This window comes from Typopeltis vanoorti, chromosome 23 (assembly GCF_054136105.1).
Source record: "Typopeltis vanoorti isolate ZY-2024b chromosome 23, IOZ_Tvanoo_1.0, whole genome shotgun sequence".
NCBI lineage: Eukaryota > Metazoa > Arthropoda > Arachnida > Uropygi > Thelyphonidae > Typopeltis > Typopeltis vanoorti.
The window spans coordinates 21095665-21118152 of NC_143571.1; the positions used below are offsets into that span (position 1 = coordinate 21095665).

General features: G+C 36.0%; 1 protein-coding gene across 1 annotated transcript in view; it reads left to right on the forward strand.

Annotated features, from left to right (window-relative positions):
* The window catches only part of LOC150093672 (uncharacterized), a 175272-nt gene that overhangs the window by 133646 nt on the left and 19138 nt on the right, over nt 1-22488 (forward strand). The window contains exons 11-12 of the mRNA XM_090412714.1: nt 141-243; nt 12999-13088. Coding sequence (XP_090268840.1) covers nt 141-243; nt 12999-13088 — 193 coding nt within the window. The remainder of the gene's footprint in view (nt 1-140; nt 244-12998; nt 13089-22488) is intronic.

A 22488-nucleotide genomic window follows, 5' to 3' on the forward strand; every position in this document is an offset into this window, starting at 1 on the left:
TGTTAATACATGTAACTTACGGAAAAATATAATTAATTATAAATATGTCAAATTTATCCCGAACACCCTGTATATAGTTATAAAGTCATATTTATCTGAATTTTGCCTTTACCTTGACCTTTCATGACTCTCTGAGTCAGCTGAATCTCATCGCTTGACAGATTACTGGAGATGGTACAGAGCTGATAAACCCTATCTAGTGCATTCGTACAGTGATAAATATGAACCTTATGTTGTTTTACAGTATGTATATGAATGCAAATAATATATATATATGTGTGTGTGTGTGTGTATTAATGTATAATTCGATATTCTTTCTCTCTCGCACAGATATTTTGTAGTAAAATTCTGTAGCATTGTTTAATACTAGTTCTTCTCAGAAATCTATTTTTATCACTTCTAAGTAATATGATAGGTTTTGAATTATAATGCCAATCTGTCTTATCCAAAGGAATCATGACATCATTTTGACCCTGAAGAGGTTTCCATTGCGTTAATTTAAACATTCATGTTTAAATTTTAGCAATTTAAACATTCATGTTTAAATTGCTAAAGGAATAACATGACAAATGACATGCCCCTTTGAGGATAAAATGAAGGCATATAACACTCAAATCAACAGAAGTTTTTAAGCTTCACAGTTTTTATTTATTGTATTAAATATAGAACTTAGGTAATACAATTTTAATTTTTGTTAGCATGATATTTTCTGTTGCACTTTCAGCACCATAACAACTCGAGTTTATAAGTCTAAGGTGTAAAATAACCACCCACAAGTGTAAATTGATTTTGATACATTATCAACAAAGATATAGCATTTTTAGAATAATTTTAATTATTACTTCTGATATGTCAGCAATGTTACATTTCCATCAGAGATCACAGAACAATGATGTGTGCATGCAGGCACTAAACTGGGTAAATGAGACTGAAGAAAGGCAACAAAAGTCAGGCCTAAATGGTGTGCCCTAGTGAGCTAAATTGGGTGGTCCTGGCCATTGGGCTGAGGATGAGTGCTTCCCAAATTGAGGTTTGGAAAGTTTCTCATAGTTGAGACAGATTTCAGGAATAGCCTCTCACATTCATATTTGCCACAGTGCAATAGATCTGCTTTCTTCCAATGTATCCTATAGTGGTTGTCCATAGCATGGTCAGCAAGAACAGAGTGGCTGGAATGTTGGAACTGGATGTAGTTTACCGTATTTTCCGGTGTATAAGACGCACCCAAGAAATTTAATACAATTTTCTGGAAAAAACCTAAACTTTTTAAAATATGATTTAAAGAAAAAAAAAATGGATAAAATAATAGGTAATTTTTAATAGTAAACTGACCTTTCAGAAACCTGCAAAACCCATGTCACTGTCATCTGACTCTTCTCTATCATCATTAATTTCTTCATCATCATCATCATCAAATTCCTGCCATGTACCCTCAAGGGGTGTACAGGATATGATAAAAAATTACATCATTATTAATTTCCTATCTACAATTTTCCTCCAAATCAGTCTGTTACTTGTCAAGACTCCAACATTATATCGGATCTTATATTTCTATCGTCTAAAGCACTTTGTACTGTATCAATCCACCTATATCTTGGTCTTCCTCTGGGTCGTTTTGCTGCCAACCTGGCAGAGAACACTTATTTTGCTAATCTTTCCTTGCCCATTCTGTTTAAGTGACCATACCACCTGAGATTAGCTCTGCTAACACATTCCTGGATGCTGACAATGTCAAGTTCTTTCCTAATATCCTCGTTTTTAATATGATATTGCCGTTGATGCCATCTGTTCACGCCTCTAATCTTTCTCAGGACTCTCATATCTGTGGTAATTTCTTATAATATAGAAATAATTTTGTCTTCGTATTCTTTTGGCATTTTTTGACTGATTTTTGTTTTTGTACGCATACAAAGACCACTGCATTTCATGAAACGGTAACACCATGATGCACCACCTTTAAAATCTTCAATGTTATGCTCACAGGCTACTTTGACTGCATGTGTACGAATCATTTTTGTTGAAATGGCAATTCCATTTTGCTGATTTTCTTGCACCCATTTCAAAACTTCGGTCTCTAGTTCTGGCCACTTCACAATTTTTTCACATTCCGTGCGCTTTTCTTTATGCAAATTGTACAAAATCTCCTTCTGACCATGCCAAGTTCTTAGCCAGTGACGCGCTAGAAGTCACATGAAGGTCATGCATCAATTTGATTGCACCATTAACTGCCTACAAAGATCTTGGAACATAAAAGGGAGTGCGTATGACTCTGAAAAGAGGAAACAATCTTTACCTTCATTATATAAGATGCACCCCATTTTTAAGGTAAAAAAGTGTGTCTTATACACCAGAAAGTACGGTATGTATTCAGAAATTCTGATGTTGGCTGTCCTGCTTGTTTGTCTGCAATAGGACAGCTTGCAACTGCAGGGGACCTGGCAGGTCAAGGGAATGTAGTTGGTCTTTGGTGGAGCAAGTAAAGGATGCCCGTTTTTTATATGATCTGTAAGTGGTCATAAGGTTGTATTTCTTTATGATTTTTGTAGCTTTTTTGGATGTGTCCAGAATATATGGAATAGTGATAGATTTTTTTCTTCTCGTAGAAAGGCTTAGATGTTGGTTAAACCTGCTTATTAAATAATTTAAGGAATTTACAACGTACACAGGATATAAATTGGGAATATAGATTAAAGTTCAATTTAATTTATATCCTGTGTACATTGTAAATTCCTTAAATTATTTAATAAGCATGATTGATTTTGTGTAATCTCTGTTCTGAAGGAGGGGAGCTGCAGTTATGGAGTTTTAATATTTTTTAGATTTTGTGAAGGTTGTAGCAGTTGGTTAAGAAAGTGTTGAGAATGTGGTCAAGTTCAGTAGTCAGGGCACTGCTATCAGAAATGATTAATTTTGCTCTGATATATAGGGTTTTTATAAAGCCATATTGTTTGGGAGGAAGAGTGGTGTGAATGCTGGTGAATATATCTACCATTATGTATAGGTTTTCTGTAAATGGAGAATGGCAGGGATCCATCAGACTAGTGTGTAATCAGTGTCTAGAAAAGGGAGACTTGTTATTTTCCTTTTCTAAGGTAAACTGGATCCTGAGATGTTGATTGTTAAGATGTGTTAGGAAAATGTTGAGAGTATCCAGGCTGTATGGCCAAATGAAGAATGCATCATCTAGCATAGCCATACAGTGGATTTATGTGGAACAAAGTTTAGGACTTTTTCTTCAAAGTTCTCCAGAAGAATTTGGCCAAGGGTGGAGAAAGTGGTGAATCCATGACTGTCCCCTCTGTCTATTTGTAGAATTTATAGAGAAAGCCTTAAACTCATTTGGCCACGAGGCCTTGGATACTCTCAACATTTTCCTAACATATCTTAACAATCAAAATCTCAAGATTCAGTTTACCTTAGAAAAAGGAAAACAACAGTTTCCCCCCCTCTTTCTAGACACTGATTACACATCAGCCTGATGGATCCCTGGAATCCCCAGATTCCACTCTCACTTTTTATAGGTGTGAGTGGAATCTGGTAATTATCTCTCAGGAGGTGTATAAATTCTATTTCCTTCCTGCCATGTGATCTTTCTTCCTTCCAGTCTATATCTCCATAGTTGAAGTCTCCATAATAATCACTCAACCTGTACTCATTGTACTAATTTGGTGATACATGTCTTCCACATCATCCATGGAACTCCCTGGCCTATGGCAACAACCAACTGCATATTATGTCTTACTGGCCTTAAACTCACACCAGACTGCTCCAAATGAACAGCCAACCTTCCACCTATCTCCTATTCTTTTTGGTTGCAAAAAGAATAGGAGATAGGTGGAAGGAGGGTTCCTAACCTAACCTAACCTAACCTAAACCTTCTCATTCTATCCATGTAATTACATCTTCTGTAGTTAGCCAAGTCTCGCTAATGCCTATAACTTTTGGTCAGGTTGCACTAAACAATGTCAGGAACTCCTCCTTCTTGTTCTTGATACTTCTGACATTAGTATATAGAAACTGCAGCATCCCTTTAGGCCTCCACCCACCTTTACTTCCTGAATTGACTACCCTGTTCCATATTTTTGCTTGAGAGACTAGATTCTGCATTTGGTCATTCTCACACTTTCTCACCTCATGGATGCCTTCACACAGACTCACCTGCTTCCACCCTAATTGCTTTAGCCTGAATTTGCGCTTCAGCATGCTCGGTGAACATAGCTCTCTAGACACCTAACACCAAAACCATTTAGATGCAGTTAGAAGGATTGGTACATCAGCATTGTACCAATCCTTCTTTCCGTCAAATACAGACTGCAGATCCACAAATCCTACATCATTTTACTGCACAACCTACATCTAGACTCATTAGCTAGCAACGTCCTCCTCTTCAGTTCGCCTCTATCATAGAGTGGCAAGAGATTTACAATCTTCATCTTCTTGCTCTTCATTTTTGCCTCTTCTAACAACTCCTTTACATCCTCCCTCATAGAAATGCTTCTCACCTCTCAAATCATTTGTACTAACCAAGACAATCATTTCCTTCGACTTACATTTTTGCATCCAGATGGCATGACTAATATCATGAATTTTTGTACCATGGAAACACAATTTTGTCACATATTCATTATGCACTTCCCTGATAATTAAGCCTCCATAAATAATTTTCTCCTTAACTTGTTTTTCTTATTTGTTCACCTGGTCTTTATTATTACTTTGGACTGCTTACTTTTTTCTCTTCTCGATCCTGCTAAGCTCTTGCTGCTTCTGCAATTTTTCAATTTCGCACTTTGGCCTGTGAAGGATAACGTTCAAGTGTGCTATTTCTTAATTGATGTCTGTTTCATTCTCCTCTGTTTTCTCGGCCACACATTCGACATTAATTCCATCCTACCGTTGGTACTGTCCACTCTACTAACATTTGCTGCATTCTCGTCACCTAGTAGGCACTTACTTTTGAAACTTTTAATATAAACACTCTCTCTCCTATTTAAATTTCCTTCCACATATCTTTTAATTTTCTCGACAAATACATTTCACACACACTGCACTGCACAAAATCCTGCAAATTCAAATCACCGGTCAATGTGGTCTTTGCCGCCATTGTTCTACCACGCATTGGTGCCATACCAACAAATCATTAAAAAAAAAAAAAAATTATTTACAAACTAAATAGCTCAATCCATCACACAGACCCATTTAAAATAAAAACTACAATAAGTTATCCTAATATTATCAACTCTACCTACTAGTTACTACCTACATTTCTTTCAGTCTTTATTATGGTCTGATCTCAACAGCTCTAGTTCATTCTCAACTAGAGCTGTTGAGAATGAACTAAGTGATGAAAGTCATATTTTCAGGAAAGTGGTGTATCACCATATTATTACACTATACGCTGGATTATATATGGTTGTAGAGAAAATTACCTCCCCGCTGCCATCGTCACTCCTGGGAAGGAAAGGAAATTCATATATATATATATATATATATATATATATCCCAAGCATCAGTTAACCATAGTTTGTATATGAAGTATATTCACAACTAGGCTACTTTTATACAGTATAAAGAGTGCTTGTGGCATCACATCAAGATGCTCAAGTATCCCATTATGCACAGCAATTGCTTTTCTGATGTGTATAATGCCATGCATTCTAGGAATGGTAACTACCTTTCCCATAATGAATGGGAAATTCAATGACAGAAGCAATATTTCTGCTTACAAGAAGCACAGCACAGTGGAGTGGTGTATCACCAGAATTTTACAATACAGTGGAACCTCGGTTGTCGAACATAATCCATTCCTAAAGACTGTTCAGAAACTGAACAGTCTTTAGGAATTTTTTGAAAACTGAAACTATTTTTCCATAAGAATTAATGCAAAATAGATTAATCCGTTCCTGAACCACAGGTGATTGCTTATTTAAACCTTTATAACAGTACTCCATGCATAAAATAGTATACAGAAACAATGAAAATGCATAAAATATTACACAAAAAGAACATAAAATATTACACAAAAAGAATAAACACAATAAATAGATAAAATATAGACAGATTGATCACCTCTTTATTTTTGAGTATTGTACAGATCGTTGATTTCGCCATACTGAACTGAATAGCAAGATCCGAGACACAAATGCCATTTTCATGTTTGGATATGATTTCTTTTTTTCATCTCTATTGTGGTTCTAACTTTTCTTTTCACTTTGCTACTATCATGATCTTTCTTCGGCCCTATGGTGGCTTATTGATAATAATTTATAAAAAAAAAAAAAAAAAGGCAAAGAAAATTGAGAAAAAGCACTGGGCAGGGACTACGGCATAACTGACTCTCCAGTCGTAATCTCGACCCACGGAGCACATGGTTGCCGGTTTGCCTGTTCAGGAACCAAGATTTTGTTCAGAAAATATGTTCGAGATGAGAGTCGTTCGACAACCGAAGTTCCACTGTATTCTGGATTAGAGATGTAGAATTTTGTCCCTATTGCGAAGGGAATGAAAGTAAATTATACTTGAAGAAATTATATTCTTGTTTCCCTCCTTATTCAAGTAGTATACTTCACATGCAAATCTTTATTTACTCATGGTTGGGGAAATTAAGGATGAAAGCAAAAATATAGTTTTTTATATTATGTTTTTAGATCTAGAGGGAAGCTGTAAATATTTTGTTGCAAGTTTTAGAGGTAAATGTTCAGTATGAGAAGAAAAATTTGATTCTTCATGTTTGATGTTTAGCAGAATAAACACATTTATAGATAAGAAATACTAACTATATTTATTTAGTTAATAAATTATTATTCCAATAATTCATTTTGGTCACAAGGCATCTTCATGGACACAGAAAAAAACACTGAGCACATACACCCCCAGGCACACTAGCAAGAAAGCAAACAGACTGAGTATTAATAGTGAGATCCTACAGTCCTGACTGGTGCCTTCTATGGATGCAATGATTGGATGGAAGTGCTTGCTGAAGGTCTTCAAGATCTTTGGCAAAGTGAGGCAGACTCTAGGAATAGCCTCTCAGATATTTATGTTCCTGTATAAGAAGGAAGTTTTTCGTCATTGAATCTGGTGATTCATATCCATGTCATGGTCAGCTACTCCAGAAGCTGTATGTAGTTAATAGGCATAATTCCTATGTTCTTTCAGGCAGATGTCAATTGTTCATCCTGTTTGTCCAAAGTAGGGTAGTTTGCAGGAGCAAGGATGGTCTAGATCATAGGTTCCGAACTTTTTCGGGCCACCGCCCACTTTGCAAGACAAATTTTGTAACACCCCCCCATTATACACACATATATACATGCTCTATTTTCTCATTGACATAGAAAATTGACATCTATTTCTATCTGACATGGTAAATTTTCAAATGATTAAATAATTGAAATAGAAAATTGATAAAAAAAATTGATCGTGTAAGACGGGCATAAGATAAATTAAAATGCAATATTTAAATTTTAAATGATTATCTAATTGCAAAATCACGAAAATAATTAATTTTTAAATATATATTATTAATTTCTTCTATAAAGAGCTACCAACCCCTAGATCGCCTGAACGCCCCCAAATACTTCTAATCCCACTATAGCCCCCCCCCCCCCCCCAGAAGGCTTCAGTGCCCACTGGGGGGGGGGCGGTACCGCCCACTTTGGGAACCTATGGTCTCGATGATGATGAGGATATTCTGGTGAGTGGATAAGGGTAGCTAGTTTTTATTTATTTAGTATATAGGTAAAACATTGATAGCACTATTTGAGAGTAAGTGCAAGTTCCTGGGGCCTTCAAGGAAGGAATGTGTGGTGCAGTCATCAGTGGCTATGCATATGTGTGTCGCTATGCATACATAGTCTGCATAGCGACACACATGCAAAAGGATGACTGTGAAATTCCAGCTATAATAAATGGGCACAGCAGCCTTGTCCATCCTGAATCTATTTTATCTGGCTCCAGAGGTGCCGAAACAAATTGAATCTTAGAGATTTGACGATTATATGCTTGTATGTAGTTTGTTCCAGCCTTCACCACCTACCTGGTATATACACAAGCCAAATGGGAGATCTGGAGGTGGGGAGATATCTTGATATATATGAAGTTTGATCCTTCCCATATTTTTATTATTTCTTTGATGGTAGCTTCTCTTCTGAAACATGGAGAAGTGATGTGGGAAAGGACAGGCACCAGTGGGAGAGGAGTTGAGGAGGTGCCAGAGATGGTTCTCATTGTTATGCAACATACTAAATTAGAGGGAATTAGTAATATAGCTCAAAATTTCATTATAGCAACAACCACTATAACAAACTGTCACTTTGACAGACTACTAAAAAAGGTCCTGACACACTGTACCCACATACAGTGCTGTGTTCAAAGAAATACACTCTACTAAATTCACAATAACAGATTATACAGATTATCCCTGTGGTCTCTGAGTTTGCTATAGTGGAAGTTTACTGCATTCTAAACTTATTGTGCAGGTATTATCATACATTTAGGAATTTGATGATGAGTCAAGAAATAATGGGAATAAAACAAGTATATCTGCAGAATGTGTGTAAAGTCCTTGTACAGTTTGAATTTGTAATAATCTCTATGTAGAATATAAACAATGTGCAAAATGCAACAGAGAAAGATTTATTCAAAACAGCATATTTAATTGTAAGAATGTTTCAACATACCCCAAACTGAATACTTTTGCAGTTGTGGTCAGGTTGCACTGATCACATTTCTTATCCTAGCATGAAGATCGTTTAAAGAGCAATGCTTTGCTGAGTAATCTTTAACATGTCCCCCCCCCCCCAACACACACACACACACACAGGAAAGAATCTAATTGGGATAAGAGAGGATAACAAAGTTGACCCTCTTCTTTTGATCCAACCATTGGGAAAAAAATCTCATTTAAATTTCTTGAACAAAGTGGCAAGGTACCCCTTCTTGTTGTAGGCCCATACTTTCATGTTTCCAGACTTCTTGTGGTTTCTCTGACTCCACCAAAATTATCAGTGATGGTGACTAACTTTGTCGCTAATGTGAAATGTTGTGCCATTGTTAAGCATTGTTTGTCTGTACAGTTAGCCTAGTGGCTTTGCGCTTTGCAACCATATGCCTGGGGAAGGAGTGTCTTAGGTTCGATTCCTGTCACCGATGTAAGGAGCTTAAGAATCTTCCTCAGCCATAGCCAAGTTATCCGGTCTTGGGCATGGACAGCAGGGTTTTTCCTCCTGCAAGCAGACAAACCAGCCCCTTGAACACACACGGATCTACAGCCATAAATACTTACCCCCCCATGAGGGGCTCAACTCGCCCCAATAGAGACAGGGGAGAAAAGGGAGGGAACTCCATATGAATAAATAAATTAAACATTGTTAATAAATAAGGTATTTTCGACTTCATGATTAAAATGATGGTAATATGCTAATTTTGCATGGCAGTCTTCTTCCGGCATTGGGTGTACTTGAATCATATATACTTGCTGATATAATTTTGTTTTGACAGTTTTGTGAAGTTGCCCTAGGAATATCTATTTCCAGTGAAACCTTCCTTACTAATTTTCATGAATTGCTTGTGCAAGATTGCTCTACAGACAACAGTCTCATTATTTTACTCACTTCTCTTCCAGTGTGGTTTGTCATTAATGAGTCCAAAATTTTCTTCTGATGACATACTTTAGAAAACACAGTTGATCTTTTCTTAAATTGAAGCCATTTAGCACAGTGTAGGATTTATTACCTGGGAAATAAAAGAAAGAGATTAGAATAAATGAATCATTAGCAGTTTTGTTTAAATCTTGAATAAATTCTCTTTATTGTATTTTACAGATGTTTGCATCATATGGAAGGGAAGTTTTCAAATATTCAAACTGCATTTTGCACTACAACTTTAGACATCTTGTCTTTAAGCTGGATAGACCTGGGTAAAGTACATAAGGTGCCAAGAGGAAATGTTAAAAAAAAACTATAATTATGTGGTGTAAATGGGACATTATACAGAACGATATATAGCCTGTACCTAAGTTGTAATTCAGCTATTAGAATTGAAGAAGGTAGAGAAAAATAGTTTGACATAAAAGTAGGTTAAAGACATTTCAGACAATAATGTACTTCCTCACGCCCCCTCTCCCCTTTGGTGGCTTCAGAATCAAAGCTGTGAGCTCAGCTATTGGGGTGGAAACCAGCTGTCCGCTGATTTTCAAAAGTTAGGGAGGGGGTTCTAGACATTCTTCTTTGGGAGTAAAAAAGGTGTTGGAGAATAAATCTCATTATGAAAGAAGGAGGTATCAAACCTGATATGAAAATATCAGATTTAATTCAATGATATATTCATTTCAGGTCTTTAAATAAATTATGTGAATGATGTTATGCTCCTAAATAATGCAGTACAAGTCTTCAAGACTTTTTAACTAAATTGAATAACTACTGCAACAGACTTATTATGAAAATCATCAGCAAACTGTGGGAAATACAGAAAAACATGGCAAACGTCAATTACATTCTCAATAGAGAGTTTATAGATTAAAAAAATAAATAAATCATCTCTTTAGGTGCAATTTTTAGTGGTCAAAACACTAAATCACCAATGAAACAGTCTTCAAACCAATTTTAACTTATTAATCTGACATTATAAATAAAACAGTTGATCAGAGAACTAGAGACTACAGATAAGAGTCCTGAGAACAAGACCTTTGAGATAGCATTGATGGCTGGATCATAATAAAAGTGAAGATATTAGAAAGGAACATGACATTGTTAGCATTCAAGAATGTGTGAGCACAGCTAATTGAAGGTGACAGGTATAGTTGCTTAAGTAGAATGGGAAAGGAGCAGTTATCAAAAAATGGTATTTGATACCAGAATAGCAGGATAAAGACCCATAGGAATGCCAAGATCTAGGTAGATTTATAATACATTTAGTAGTGTCTTAGTAGATGGATGTGAAAGATTTGACAGTATTGGAGCCAAATAACGTGATTAATTTGTAAGAAAATTGTTAATAGGAAGCTAGCAATAATGTAAACTTAATCACATAGTAATATCAGAGTATCCTGTATTCATGAAGGTACTTATCCAGAAATGATTAATGAATATACACTTAACTCTCACTACAGCAAATACAAAAAACTCAATTTAACAAACTACATTCAAGTCTGAGCTGAAACCTCATACACATAATGCTATTGTAATTATAAAATCACGTAAACCACAGTAAAAGTTAATTTATTGTAAAATATTTCATCTTACATATAAAACATCAATTGAGTGAAGAATTTGAACAAAAGAAACAGAGTGCATGTTTGTTAGGTTAAAAACTATTGAGCTGAAAATAAAAATTAGAAATAAAATTAAATTTAAAAGTAAAATAAAATACAACTTATTTAATACAGTTGGGGATAACAATTTCCCAAACTTTCTAGATAAGGCAGTGCAGTTAAAGTTTGACCAATGAAGTAGATTAAAGACATTTCAGACAAAAATGTACTTCTTCCCCCCTCTTCCCTTTGGTGGTTTCAGAATCAAAGCTGTGAGCTCAGCTATTGGGGTGGAGACAGATCAGCAACAGATCAAGGACATGCCAGTGTGACAGCCCAATTCATCCCTCAGGTTTCCCATGGGGGGGTTGATGTCAGGACTCTGCACAGTCCAGGCCAGTCGTTTAACACCCATCTCTTCATACCATTCCATAACAATTGCAGCTTTGTGGCAGGGGGCATTGTCATCACAGGTTTGTTCCATAAAAACTCCATAGTGTAGGTAGCATCTGATTATCTAGAATATCAAGGTACTGAGCTGCATTCATGGAACAATGGACAACAACCAGTGTTCTCCCACTTCAAACCAGCTGAATACATCCCACACCATTACTCCTCCACCACTAAATTTTACTCTTTTTGGTACAACACACTGTGGTAACAAATGTTTGCCTGGCTGTCTCCACACCCTGTCATCAGACTGGAAACAAGTGAACCTTGATTCACTGCTCCAGAGTACCGTTTTCCATTAGTCAATTATCCAGTTCACATGCTCTTTGCACCATGCCAGCACACAAGCCAAACATCACAACAACGAACCTTGTTCGTTGTTGTGATGTTTGGCTTGTGTGCTGCTGCTGCTCTTCTGTAAATGTAAATGGAATTCTTTTTGTACATTATTAGTGCTCACTGTGGTGTTACTGGCACTCTGGAACTTATCATGGATGGTCTGTGCCTACTATAGCTGGTTTTTGAGCGCTACCTGTTTTAATCCTCCTATTCCTGTCAGTCATTTTTAGCAGCCACCCTTGGTGTTTTCCTGTATGTACTAGTGATGCCAGAATGTCTCCATTTGTTGATTACATCCAACTGTTGATTTTAGATTCTCCAGTTGAGCAACAATGGCATGTATGGACATGCCGCCAATGTGACAGCCCACGATGACACCTCTCGAAATCACTGAGTTCACATTGTGTTGCCATACCATATTCAACTGATTTCAATAATCAGTTGAATAGTAGTAGGATGCAGTATTTCAACTACGATGAAATACTGCATCCTACTATCCGTACACAGGTTTTTATTATTATTAACAAACCTGGAATGTTCCATAACTTTAAATAACAGGAGTGTTAATACCTTCAGAGTTCATATCTACAGTGTCATGATTCTGGATTATGGTTTAAACAAAATGTTCTGGTTTTGATATAATTTTTTCAGCACTGAAAAATCATCTGTTGAACCTGAAAAACAAATTCACTGCTTAAGCTTACAGATTCATAAATTAATGTTAGAAAATATAGTGAGTGGAGTGCATTACCTGACATGGTGAATGCAGATACATTAAATGAGTTTAAAGCACAGTTTTGATGGGCTTTGTGTATGCCTCGCATGATGAGTCTTGTGACTCCATGGAGGTCTGTTGTTAGTAATAATAAAATGATGTGACAATACTAAATCAAAATGTTATCTTATGCTTCATTTAAATGCTAAACAATTTATACTTAAATGATATATGGATATTTTTTTAAAGGAAAACATCACATCTACCTGCATATGATGACAGATTTTCAGGTTATGGAATGAATAAAGTTACTCACATCACAGAGCTATTTGCAGCAAAGTGAGTTGTTTGCTGAAAAATCTTACTAAATAAATTTATATTTGCCTTATTTAGTTTATCATATCTTATATATAGAAATAATGTTTTACATTTTATTTTTCACAACTTTGTTGAGAAAATGAAAAATTTTATTCTAAGTTTTCTCATTGTTGTTTGAAATGTTCATAGCCTCACTATGAAGAATTTAAACTATGTTCTTATTTTATGCTTCTACCAAGTGTATAAATAGCTTTCCTATTGGGAAAATAGACAGAATCACTAACCTCGAAGTTGTTAATTAGCCACATCCAAAGATCTTCATAGGAAAATGGTAATAATTTTGGGACAGGATAATCCTGACTTGGTACTGATCTTGATAAAGCCACCCATGAAAAGTTGGAAATCTTTAGTCTACCCATTAGGGTAAGCTGAAGTTTTGCTATAGATTTTATTTTGAGTATAAATACCCATAAGAAGTCTTGGACTTTAAAAAAAAGTACCATGTGCTTCAGTGGGATTCTAACCTATAGCCTATGTTAAAATCCCATTGAAGATCGTACTGTTTTTTTAAAGCTAAAGTGTATAGACTTCTTATGGGTATTTATACTATAAAAAAAAAAAAATCCATAGTAAGTACTTAAGTTATATAAAAATATCAAATCTACCTTACTGAATGGATTATCATGAAAGATGTTATATAGCATAAGAATTTGATGAATGATAGGGAGGTAGCTTCACTAGGAATTTTTTTTTTAATCAAAGAATAATAAGTAATATTGCAAAATAACAGTTCAAAATTTGAACTGTTAAAATTTTTTGAATTTTAACAGTTCAAAAACTAATTATCGTTTGATTTGCTTCTCCCTGCATAATGTAAAATACTGATAAATATCATCTACATCTCCACCAGAAACTTTAATACCCAAAGCACAGTAGAAGTTTACATTAAGTTTCTATATCATAAGAAGTTATTTTTGCACATTAATAGAATTTTGTGCACAAATGTAAGTGCACTTATCTATTCAGACTTATAAAGATGAGATGAAATTCAGTTCTTCAAAGACATTCTTAGTTTAAAAATACCTTATATAAAAAATCAAGCTATAAATGCTTAAATAACAATAACAAGCATCTGAGTTATACCTATTATGATTAAATCTACAAACTTCAAATTCTCTTATGATTAATTCTGCAGAATTCAAGTTACATCACTTATGATTAATCCTATGATACATATTTTCAAATTATATTTAACTTGCCTGCTTGATAAAAGCCTGTAAATTCATTACCATTAGGTGTGAACTTCTAGTATTTTAGAAGATCAAATTATGTGGACTAACCATGTTAATGCCTATCCTCAAAAGAAGAAATATTGGGACATCTTCATGATGCCCATCACAAAGAATGAGTAAAGAAGGTATCACTTACTGTTTATGCTAGAAGAAGGAAATGAAAGGAGAAAACTTTGCTCTGGAGTTCAAATGTGGGTTTTTGGCTATATACCAAAAACCACATTCGGGGTTAGCACCCCCTAATTTGGGTAATGAAATGCTTCCACGACATTGATATCTGTTGCTGTGCTACTAGGATATTAACATTAAGAGTAAAGCTACTTGGAAACTGTGGAACATTTACCTTTGTATATCTGTAAAAATAATTAATGAATGATGCAATACACTATTTCAATTAAAGTGTGCAATATAAAGAAAATAAAAGATACGTCTGTTGTGGATATTTTCAAGGTAGTAATTCCCCATGACACTTCTGCATTATGTTTATTATGGGGCCAATTCACTTGTCATTGTTTAAAAAAAAAAAGGGGGGGGGTTCCTGAAGTGGTTGCAGTAATCTCACAGTAGAAGATAATCATATTTTCATATAGAATATCAAAGCATTCAGAAATTCTTGTATCTAATTTTCCAGAAAAAGCAACCCTATTTTTCTGATTAAGAAAACTCAGTTATCTTCATATGAAAACCATTTTATGATTTTACAAGATAGGATTTGAACTATCATTTTATGTGATCCGGTCACTTTGAAAGAAATAAAGGATTTTACTAACTTTTGATTTAACAGTTATGAAGCATGATCGTGACTGATTTTAATTGATGAGCAATGATTTACAGAGTTAGTGAATGCAATATAGAATACATAGAATTTCTCTTCACTTTTAGTACCATATACTCAGTAAAAGTTTCATAACTTGTTCTGGAAGTTTCACATTCAAGATGCAACTGATGTTTCATTGTTCTTGCTTATTTCATAGTCTGTTTTTTTTTTATTGATGATTTTTATACCAAATTTATTACAGCAGTTAATTTGATTAGGGAATCAGAAGATGTGTGCTGGATTTTTTTAAGAGTATAACATCATCTGCATAAAGTAAACTGATTTGAATATCTCTTATTTTTATATCAGTTCTGATGCCATTTTCCTTCATAATGTCATCCATGTTGATGATGAATAACAGTGAAAATAGCTTACACCTTGGTCTCGCACTTATTTTGACATCAGTCCTCCTTTATCCTTCATTTCAAATAGCTGACTTACAACTCAGGTCTAGACTATGTACTTTTCTCTTAGCATCTTGTCATATACTTTATCCTGACCTATAAAACAAATGCAAATCCTTATTTTATTCTCATGATCCTCAAATATTTCTCCAGTAAAAATCTAATCTTGACAACCTCTGTTTGACCTGAACCTTTTTCTTTTCCAAGTTTCCTTTCTGCAATTTTTCTTAGCCTCATGTATGCTCAAATATGCTAAATCTTACCTGGAAAACTCAGTAAGGAAATTTCTCTGTAATTTCTCATTCATTTCTATGTCAGTTGTTACAGATAGGTGTTATGAGAGCTCTGCTCTAATCATCTAGAATTTGACCTTCTGACTATGACTTCTGAATTATGCAGGGTAGCAACTGTAAAATTTTTATACTACCATATTTAAGCATTTCTCATGAGATATCATCTACTCCTGTTGCTTTTCCATATTTGAAATTTTTTGTTGACTTTTTTCTACCTGTATTATGGATGTGCACACTCCTCGATGCATCCCCTTGAATATGAATGGTCTAACATGTCTTGTTTCATTTTGCAACCTTTCAAAGTACTTATTCCTGATATCTAGAATATCTAGATTTTTCACCTTTCTCATCTCTGATTCCTTTTACAGTACTCTTTTGTCCATTTCCTCCAACAGTAGGTAATACCCTATATATACACCCTCTGTCCAAAAAGAAACCGAACTTTTCGAAAATAAAAGAAACTAGTGGTGCCACCTGTTGTATCTTTTTGTTGCGGAAAGCCACAACCTTCATTAGTGTTGTGTCAATTGTTTATTACATTTGTTTCATTAGAAGCTGAGTTATAGTGCCAAGAATGACAGTGTGTTTTGACGAACTGTTGGAAAATGAGTTTCAAACAGAGAGCTGCAATTGACTTTTGTGTTAAACTTAGTTAAAGTTTTACTGAAATGCTTCAAAAAGCATACAGTGATGAATGCTTATCCTGTACTCAAGTTTACAAATGGTTTAAGCAATTTCAAATAGTCATGAGATGCTTGAGGACGACAAATAGCTGGGCTGTCCAAAAACTGGACTGAGTGAAATTAACATCCAAAAAGTGTGATTTCATCAAAGAAAACCCGAAATCGTCCATGAGATTGATTGAAGATGAATTGAGGATTCCAAAATCAACTGTGCACAACATTTTAACCGAGAGTTTGGGCCTTCGTAAATTGAATTCGCGATTTTTCCCCACGAGTTGACTGATGACCAAAAAATGTATCAAATTGAACACTGCAAGGAACCTCATTAAAACTGCTTGTAAGGACTCAGACTTCCTTGAAACGATTGTTACTGGTGACAAAACATGGTGTTTTGAGTATAAGCCCGAAACAAAGCACCAGAGTGCTGAGTGGAGACCACCAGAACAGGGGCATCTGAAAAAAAGTTGCTTGGAGAAGTCAAAAGTAAAGACAATGCTGATTTCTTTCTACAATTCCAAGGGCATTATCCACAAAGAATTCGTTCCACCTGGCCAAATGGTCAATGGTGAGTTTTATCTTGAAGTTTTGAAGTGATTGATAGCAAGAATTCGTAGCGTACAGCATGAATATCATGACGACCAACTGTTCGTCAAAACACACTGTCACTCTTGGCACTATAACTCGGCTTCTAATGAAACAAATGTCATAAACAGTTGACACAACACTAATGAGGGTTGCCACTTTTGACATCAAAAGGATAAAACAGGTGGCGCCACTGGTTTCTTCTATTTTCGCAAAGTTCGGTTTCTTTTTGGACAGAGGGTGTATATATGGATGCCTTCAGCATCGTCTGTCACTCATGTAATATGAGGGCCATTGATCATTTCTCGAAATGGACACTTGCAAATGGTTTCAGATTTTCATAGCAGGACAGTTTGCCTGTACTTTTGCCATAGACGTGGTTTTCATTTTGATCCCAGAACTCCAACTAATACAATCACTAATCCCAGCTGCATTATAAGCCAAGTTTTTGGGACTGATATTTGACAGTAAACTTAATTTTTCTCTCTCACATACATCAGTTACAAGACAAGTGCTATAAAACAATGAACTTTCTATGCACCCTATCTTCCACCTGCTGGGGTGCTGACAGATGTTCCTTACACTGTTTGTACAGAGCATTGATAAGATAAAAACTTGACTATGGATCCAAAGTCAATGCTCCTGCTAGGGAGAGTAATAGAACTGAAATGGTTATACCCTATTCACCATCATGCAATCAGAATTGCAACTGGAGCATTTTGCATATCACCTATTCCTAGTCTGCACATCAATGCAAATAAACCATCTTTGTCACTTCTGTGCCAACAGCTGGCTGCTATGTGTAACTAAAATAAAATTCCTGCTAGAGCACCCCATATGTCCAACTATCTTTCAGTCACAATGGGAAAATCTCTACGACACTCAACAGACTGCCATAAAACATTTTGGTTTGCAGATACAAGCTCTAGAAATAGTGGTAGACAACATAGCTCAGATACCACCAAACTCACTTCTACCATGGCAGTCATAGATGCCAGCATGCAGCTTTTCTTTCAGCAGGCTACCGAAAATTTCCATCCATGCTGTCGTTGTTAAACTTTGATAAATTGAGATTCCTAAGAATTCTAATTTTATCATCGTTTAACAAGGAAAGCCTTGTAGGGAATATGCTTGCTTCTAGGTATGTGCTGTATGAAACTGGTAAAATATAGATTACAATATTATAAAGAAAAAAGGTTGTGAATATTTCAAGGAAGGAATACTTACTTGATTGTATAATGCTAGTGATACGTTATAAGTTAATAATATTTTGTTAGAATTATAATACATTGTTTTTTAGTGTGACTTGCATTAAGCTGCTGTGAACAAAAGTTCAGAGTGCATGGGCACGCCGATGGAAAGAAAGGTTGCCCCCAGGCAGTCGCACACCCACAGCATGTGCAAAAACGAGTGGTCAGAAAAAACATACGAAACGAGACCCACGTGGGAGAAATTACACAGGTTGGGTGAGTTACGGTGATTGCCAATAGTGGAGATGATATAAAAGAGTTAGGAATCCCCCCCCCCCCCCACACACACAAGGCTTTTTTCTCTTCTCTCTTGGCTGGGAGTCTCGTATTCTGGTGGGTAGATGGTTGCACGGAGGAGCGTCTCTGTCTAGGAGTGCTCGGACGAAGGATCAGCGAAGACTTCTGTTAGGAATCCCGAGGGCGGTAATAGGATATGCCGCTTACGAGCTGGAAGGATTACGTGCTCCTAATCGTACGATGAAAGAACACACATCTCCGTTCGACTGAAGGGCAATCCGTGGAAAGGGCTCAGCATCTAGGCAACAGGCCTCATGGAAGCAGAATCGCCTTACGCCATCGTTATATCTGGAGTGGGCTAGTTATGCTGGGATTGTGTGGACTTGTCTTTGACCGGAGAAATCCATGCCATAGCACCGACTAAATGAATCTGAAAGAAATCAATCAGAGAACGGCAGTCAGAAGTTAAAGGAATAAGTATGAAGAACCAGTATGTAAAGTAACGTTGAAAATTCTTTGTCTATGTAATGTGTATAAGAAAATTAAGATGTTATAAATGAGATTAAGGGAAATTGAGAATTGAGGATTTTCATATAATTAAGACAGGACTGTAGCACCTTAATATTAGAACGCATAGTGAGGTGACTCCTATACGGTTAAACTAATGTGTATGTTTTTGAAAGTATTAAGAAGGTTTAGTCAGAGTAATGTGATATGAAGATTAATGTGAATATTGCAGTCAAGTTTTGTCAGTTTGTGAAATAACATATTGATGTTGTTCTTGATGTCCTTACTTAATAAGGATACCTATAATTTTCTCTGGTTAACATTGAAGTTTTGGATTGAGTTTCTTTGTATTGTAAATTGTATTAATGTGTCAAATAAACCGTTGCTATCTTTAATTCGAGTGTCTGAGTATTAGAATTCGATGCACCACTTGCAAAAAGATAAGAATCTAAGCAGGAGAAAATAGATTGTTATTGGTCACGATTGCAAATCTGTAGTCATTATAGCACACCTTTGAGATCACTTCTTGATTTAGACATGTTTAACTTAATCTAATAGCTTAGGTGGCGCAGCATAAAAATATAAATATTCCTAATGCTTTAAGAGAAGTGAGATTTCAAAGCCTTTGCCATGCTGGTTTTGGCTTGACCCTGAGGCAATTCCTTTGTGTTTTAGAGGTATACCACGTGACTCCTTAGGAAGGACCCAGCGTATAGTACATATATCAATAAAATTTAAGAAAGAGGGACACAACATTGTCTACCAGTGGCTTTTTGAAGCTCATAGAACTGAATACTCTGATTTTGTGCCTGTCTACACAGACAGCTCAAAATCGCAGGACCCACTAAGTCCTGCAATTGCAAATTCTATTGCATACCTAGAGCTATATGCAATAGAATTTGCACTAAAATGCATCAGATTCCACCTCTACCAAAGGTGTATAATATATTCAGACTCTCAAAGTTCTCTTCAGGCAAGGAGGAAATCCAGAGCTATAGCAACATCCAGTGCTCTCTTGAATTCAACACCTGCTCTTTCAGTTGTGTAAGCTACATTTTGATGTATGCTTCTGTTGGATTCCAAGCCATGTTGAGATTAAGGGGGAAACAAGGGATACTGCAGCAAGGCCAGCTTATTTCTCAAACATCCACCGTTTGCCTGTATACCACACACAGCAGATTACTGAACAAAAACTCTTATTCCAGTGGTAGCTATTTTGGAACAGAGAGAGTAATAATAAGCTCTATCAATTAAGCCTAAAATTAAATTATGGCTGTCTAGCTTGCTTAGGGTTCGAACAGAGGAAGTTGTTCTTGCTTTGCCCTTTATAGGTCATAGTCATCTCACCCACTCCTTCCTTCTTTCTGAGGAGGAGTAATGACATGTGTGAGTTTTGTGACTCTGGACTAGCCATCATGCATGTTTAGTTGACCTCCAATTGAGTACAGTCATTATTTTAGCCACTTTTATAATCTGTCTGAGCCCTACACATTTAGGCGGATTATCAGACTCATCAACAGTCAACCTAGTTTTTAAGTTTTTACAGAGCATGAATCTTTAGCACCCTATAAAAATTATATACCTTTTAGTTTAAGTTATTGTAAATGTTTAAAAAAAAAAGAGGAAAAAACCTCAGCTTTATGTACGTTTTATGTATTTTAATATTTTTATACCTTTACATCTGCTTTTATACATACCTTTGATATTTGTTTTTCTACACTTCTAAGAATTGAGTACTTATGAAGAATAAGGAAACTAATAGAAGATAAGTAAGCAGGATTCAGAAGAGACAGAGTGCTGTGCACCAAATATTAATGTTAAGATTAACTGTGGAGAAAGCACTTAAAAATATTCATGCCTGCTTTGTCGACTTTCAGAATGTGACATGGGCTATACCCAAATCTTATGGAGTGGACAGAAGCCTGATATGTTTATTGTATTGGGTTGGCAAATAAGTTCGTTCGGTTTATACATTAGTACAAGTTTACGCCACTTCACCTGTCGCTATTGTTGTGCTACTGCACAACGCTATTGTGCAGTTGAAAGGTGACATTTCGCATAACCTTTCAGAGAATTTTTGTTCGGCCTACTTCAGTTGCGTGTGTGTAACATATTTTTAGAAATGGAAGGAAATAACATACATTACCGGCATATTTTGCATTTTTTATTTCAAAAAAGGCAAACGAGCTGTGGAGGCCTATAAAAAAATATGCAGTGTATATGGGGATGGTGCCTTAACAGAACACGTATGCCAAAAGTGGTTTGCCAAATTCCGTTCTGGATATTTCGACATCAGTGATGCACCAGTCGCCCAACCGAGGCTGATTTGAGTGTTGTGAAGGATATCGTCGACAAAAATCCATCACAAGCAGTGCGGAAGATTGCTGCAGTACTGAACATATCCCATACAAGCATTGAAAACCATTTGCACAAGCTGGGATATATTTCAAAACTCAATATTTGGGTGCCATATGAATTGACCGAGGCCAATATGACTGCTTGCATATCCATCTGTGATTCGCTGCAAGAAAACTGCCCATTTTTGAAGCGGATGATTACAAGAGAGGAAAATTGCATCATGTACAATAACGTGGTACGTAAAAGATCATGGGGGCACAAGAGAGTGAACTGCTGCAAACAATCTCGAAAGCTGGATTGCACCCAAAGAAGATCATGCTCTCTGTGTGGTGGGATTATAAACGTGTTGTCCACTACGAGGTGTTACCGTCAGGCAGAACGATTGATTCAACTGTCTACTGCTCACAGTTAATGCGACTGGCCCGTGTAATTAGCACAAAACGTCCTGAATTGGCAAATCGGAAAGGAGTTGTCTTTCACCATGATAATGCCAGACCCCACACATCGTTAACAACCCAGAGTAAATTGTTACATCTTGGCTGGGATGTTTTGCCGCATCCTCCATATTCATCGGACCTGGCACCTTCCGAGGAAATTCTGATCATTGCAGAATTCTCTGAACGGGAAAGGAGGCTGTCAAAAGACACGTGGATCAGTTTTTCACCAGTAAACCTCAGAAGTTTTATGAATGCGGCATAATGAAGTTGGTGGACAGGTGGCATGAGGTCATTGATAAAGAGGATCAATATATAACTGACTAGTATGTATTATATATATTAAATAAAATGTGTTTCATTCCACTCTGAAAAACCGAATGAACTTATTTGCCAACCCAATAGAACATCAGTGATAATGTAGAGGTTATTATGAGAAACTGTGGAGAAACACAAGTAATCCAGACAAGAGACACATGACAGAACATGAACTAGAAAGAACAGTGAAGAAGGGAAGAGATGTGTTGATAATGAACAAAATAATATTTGGAGAAAAAAGGATGA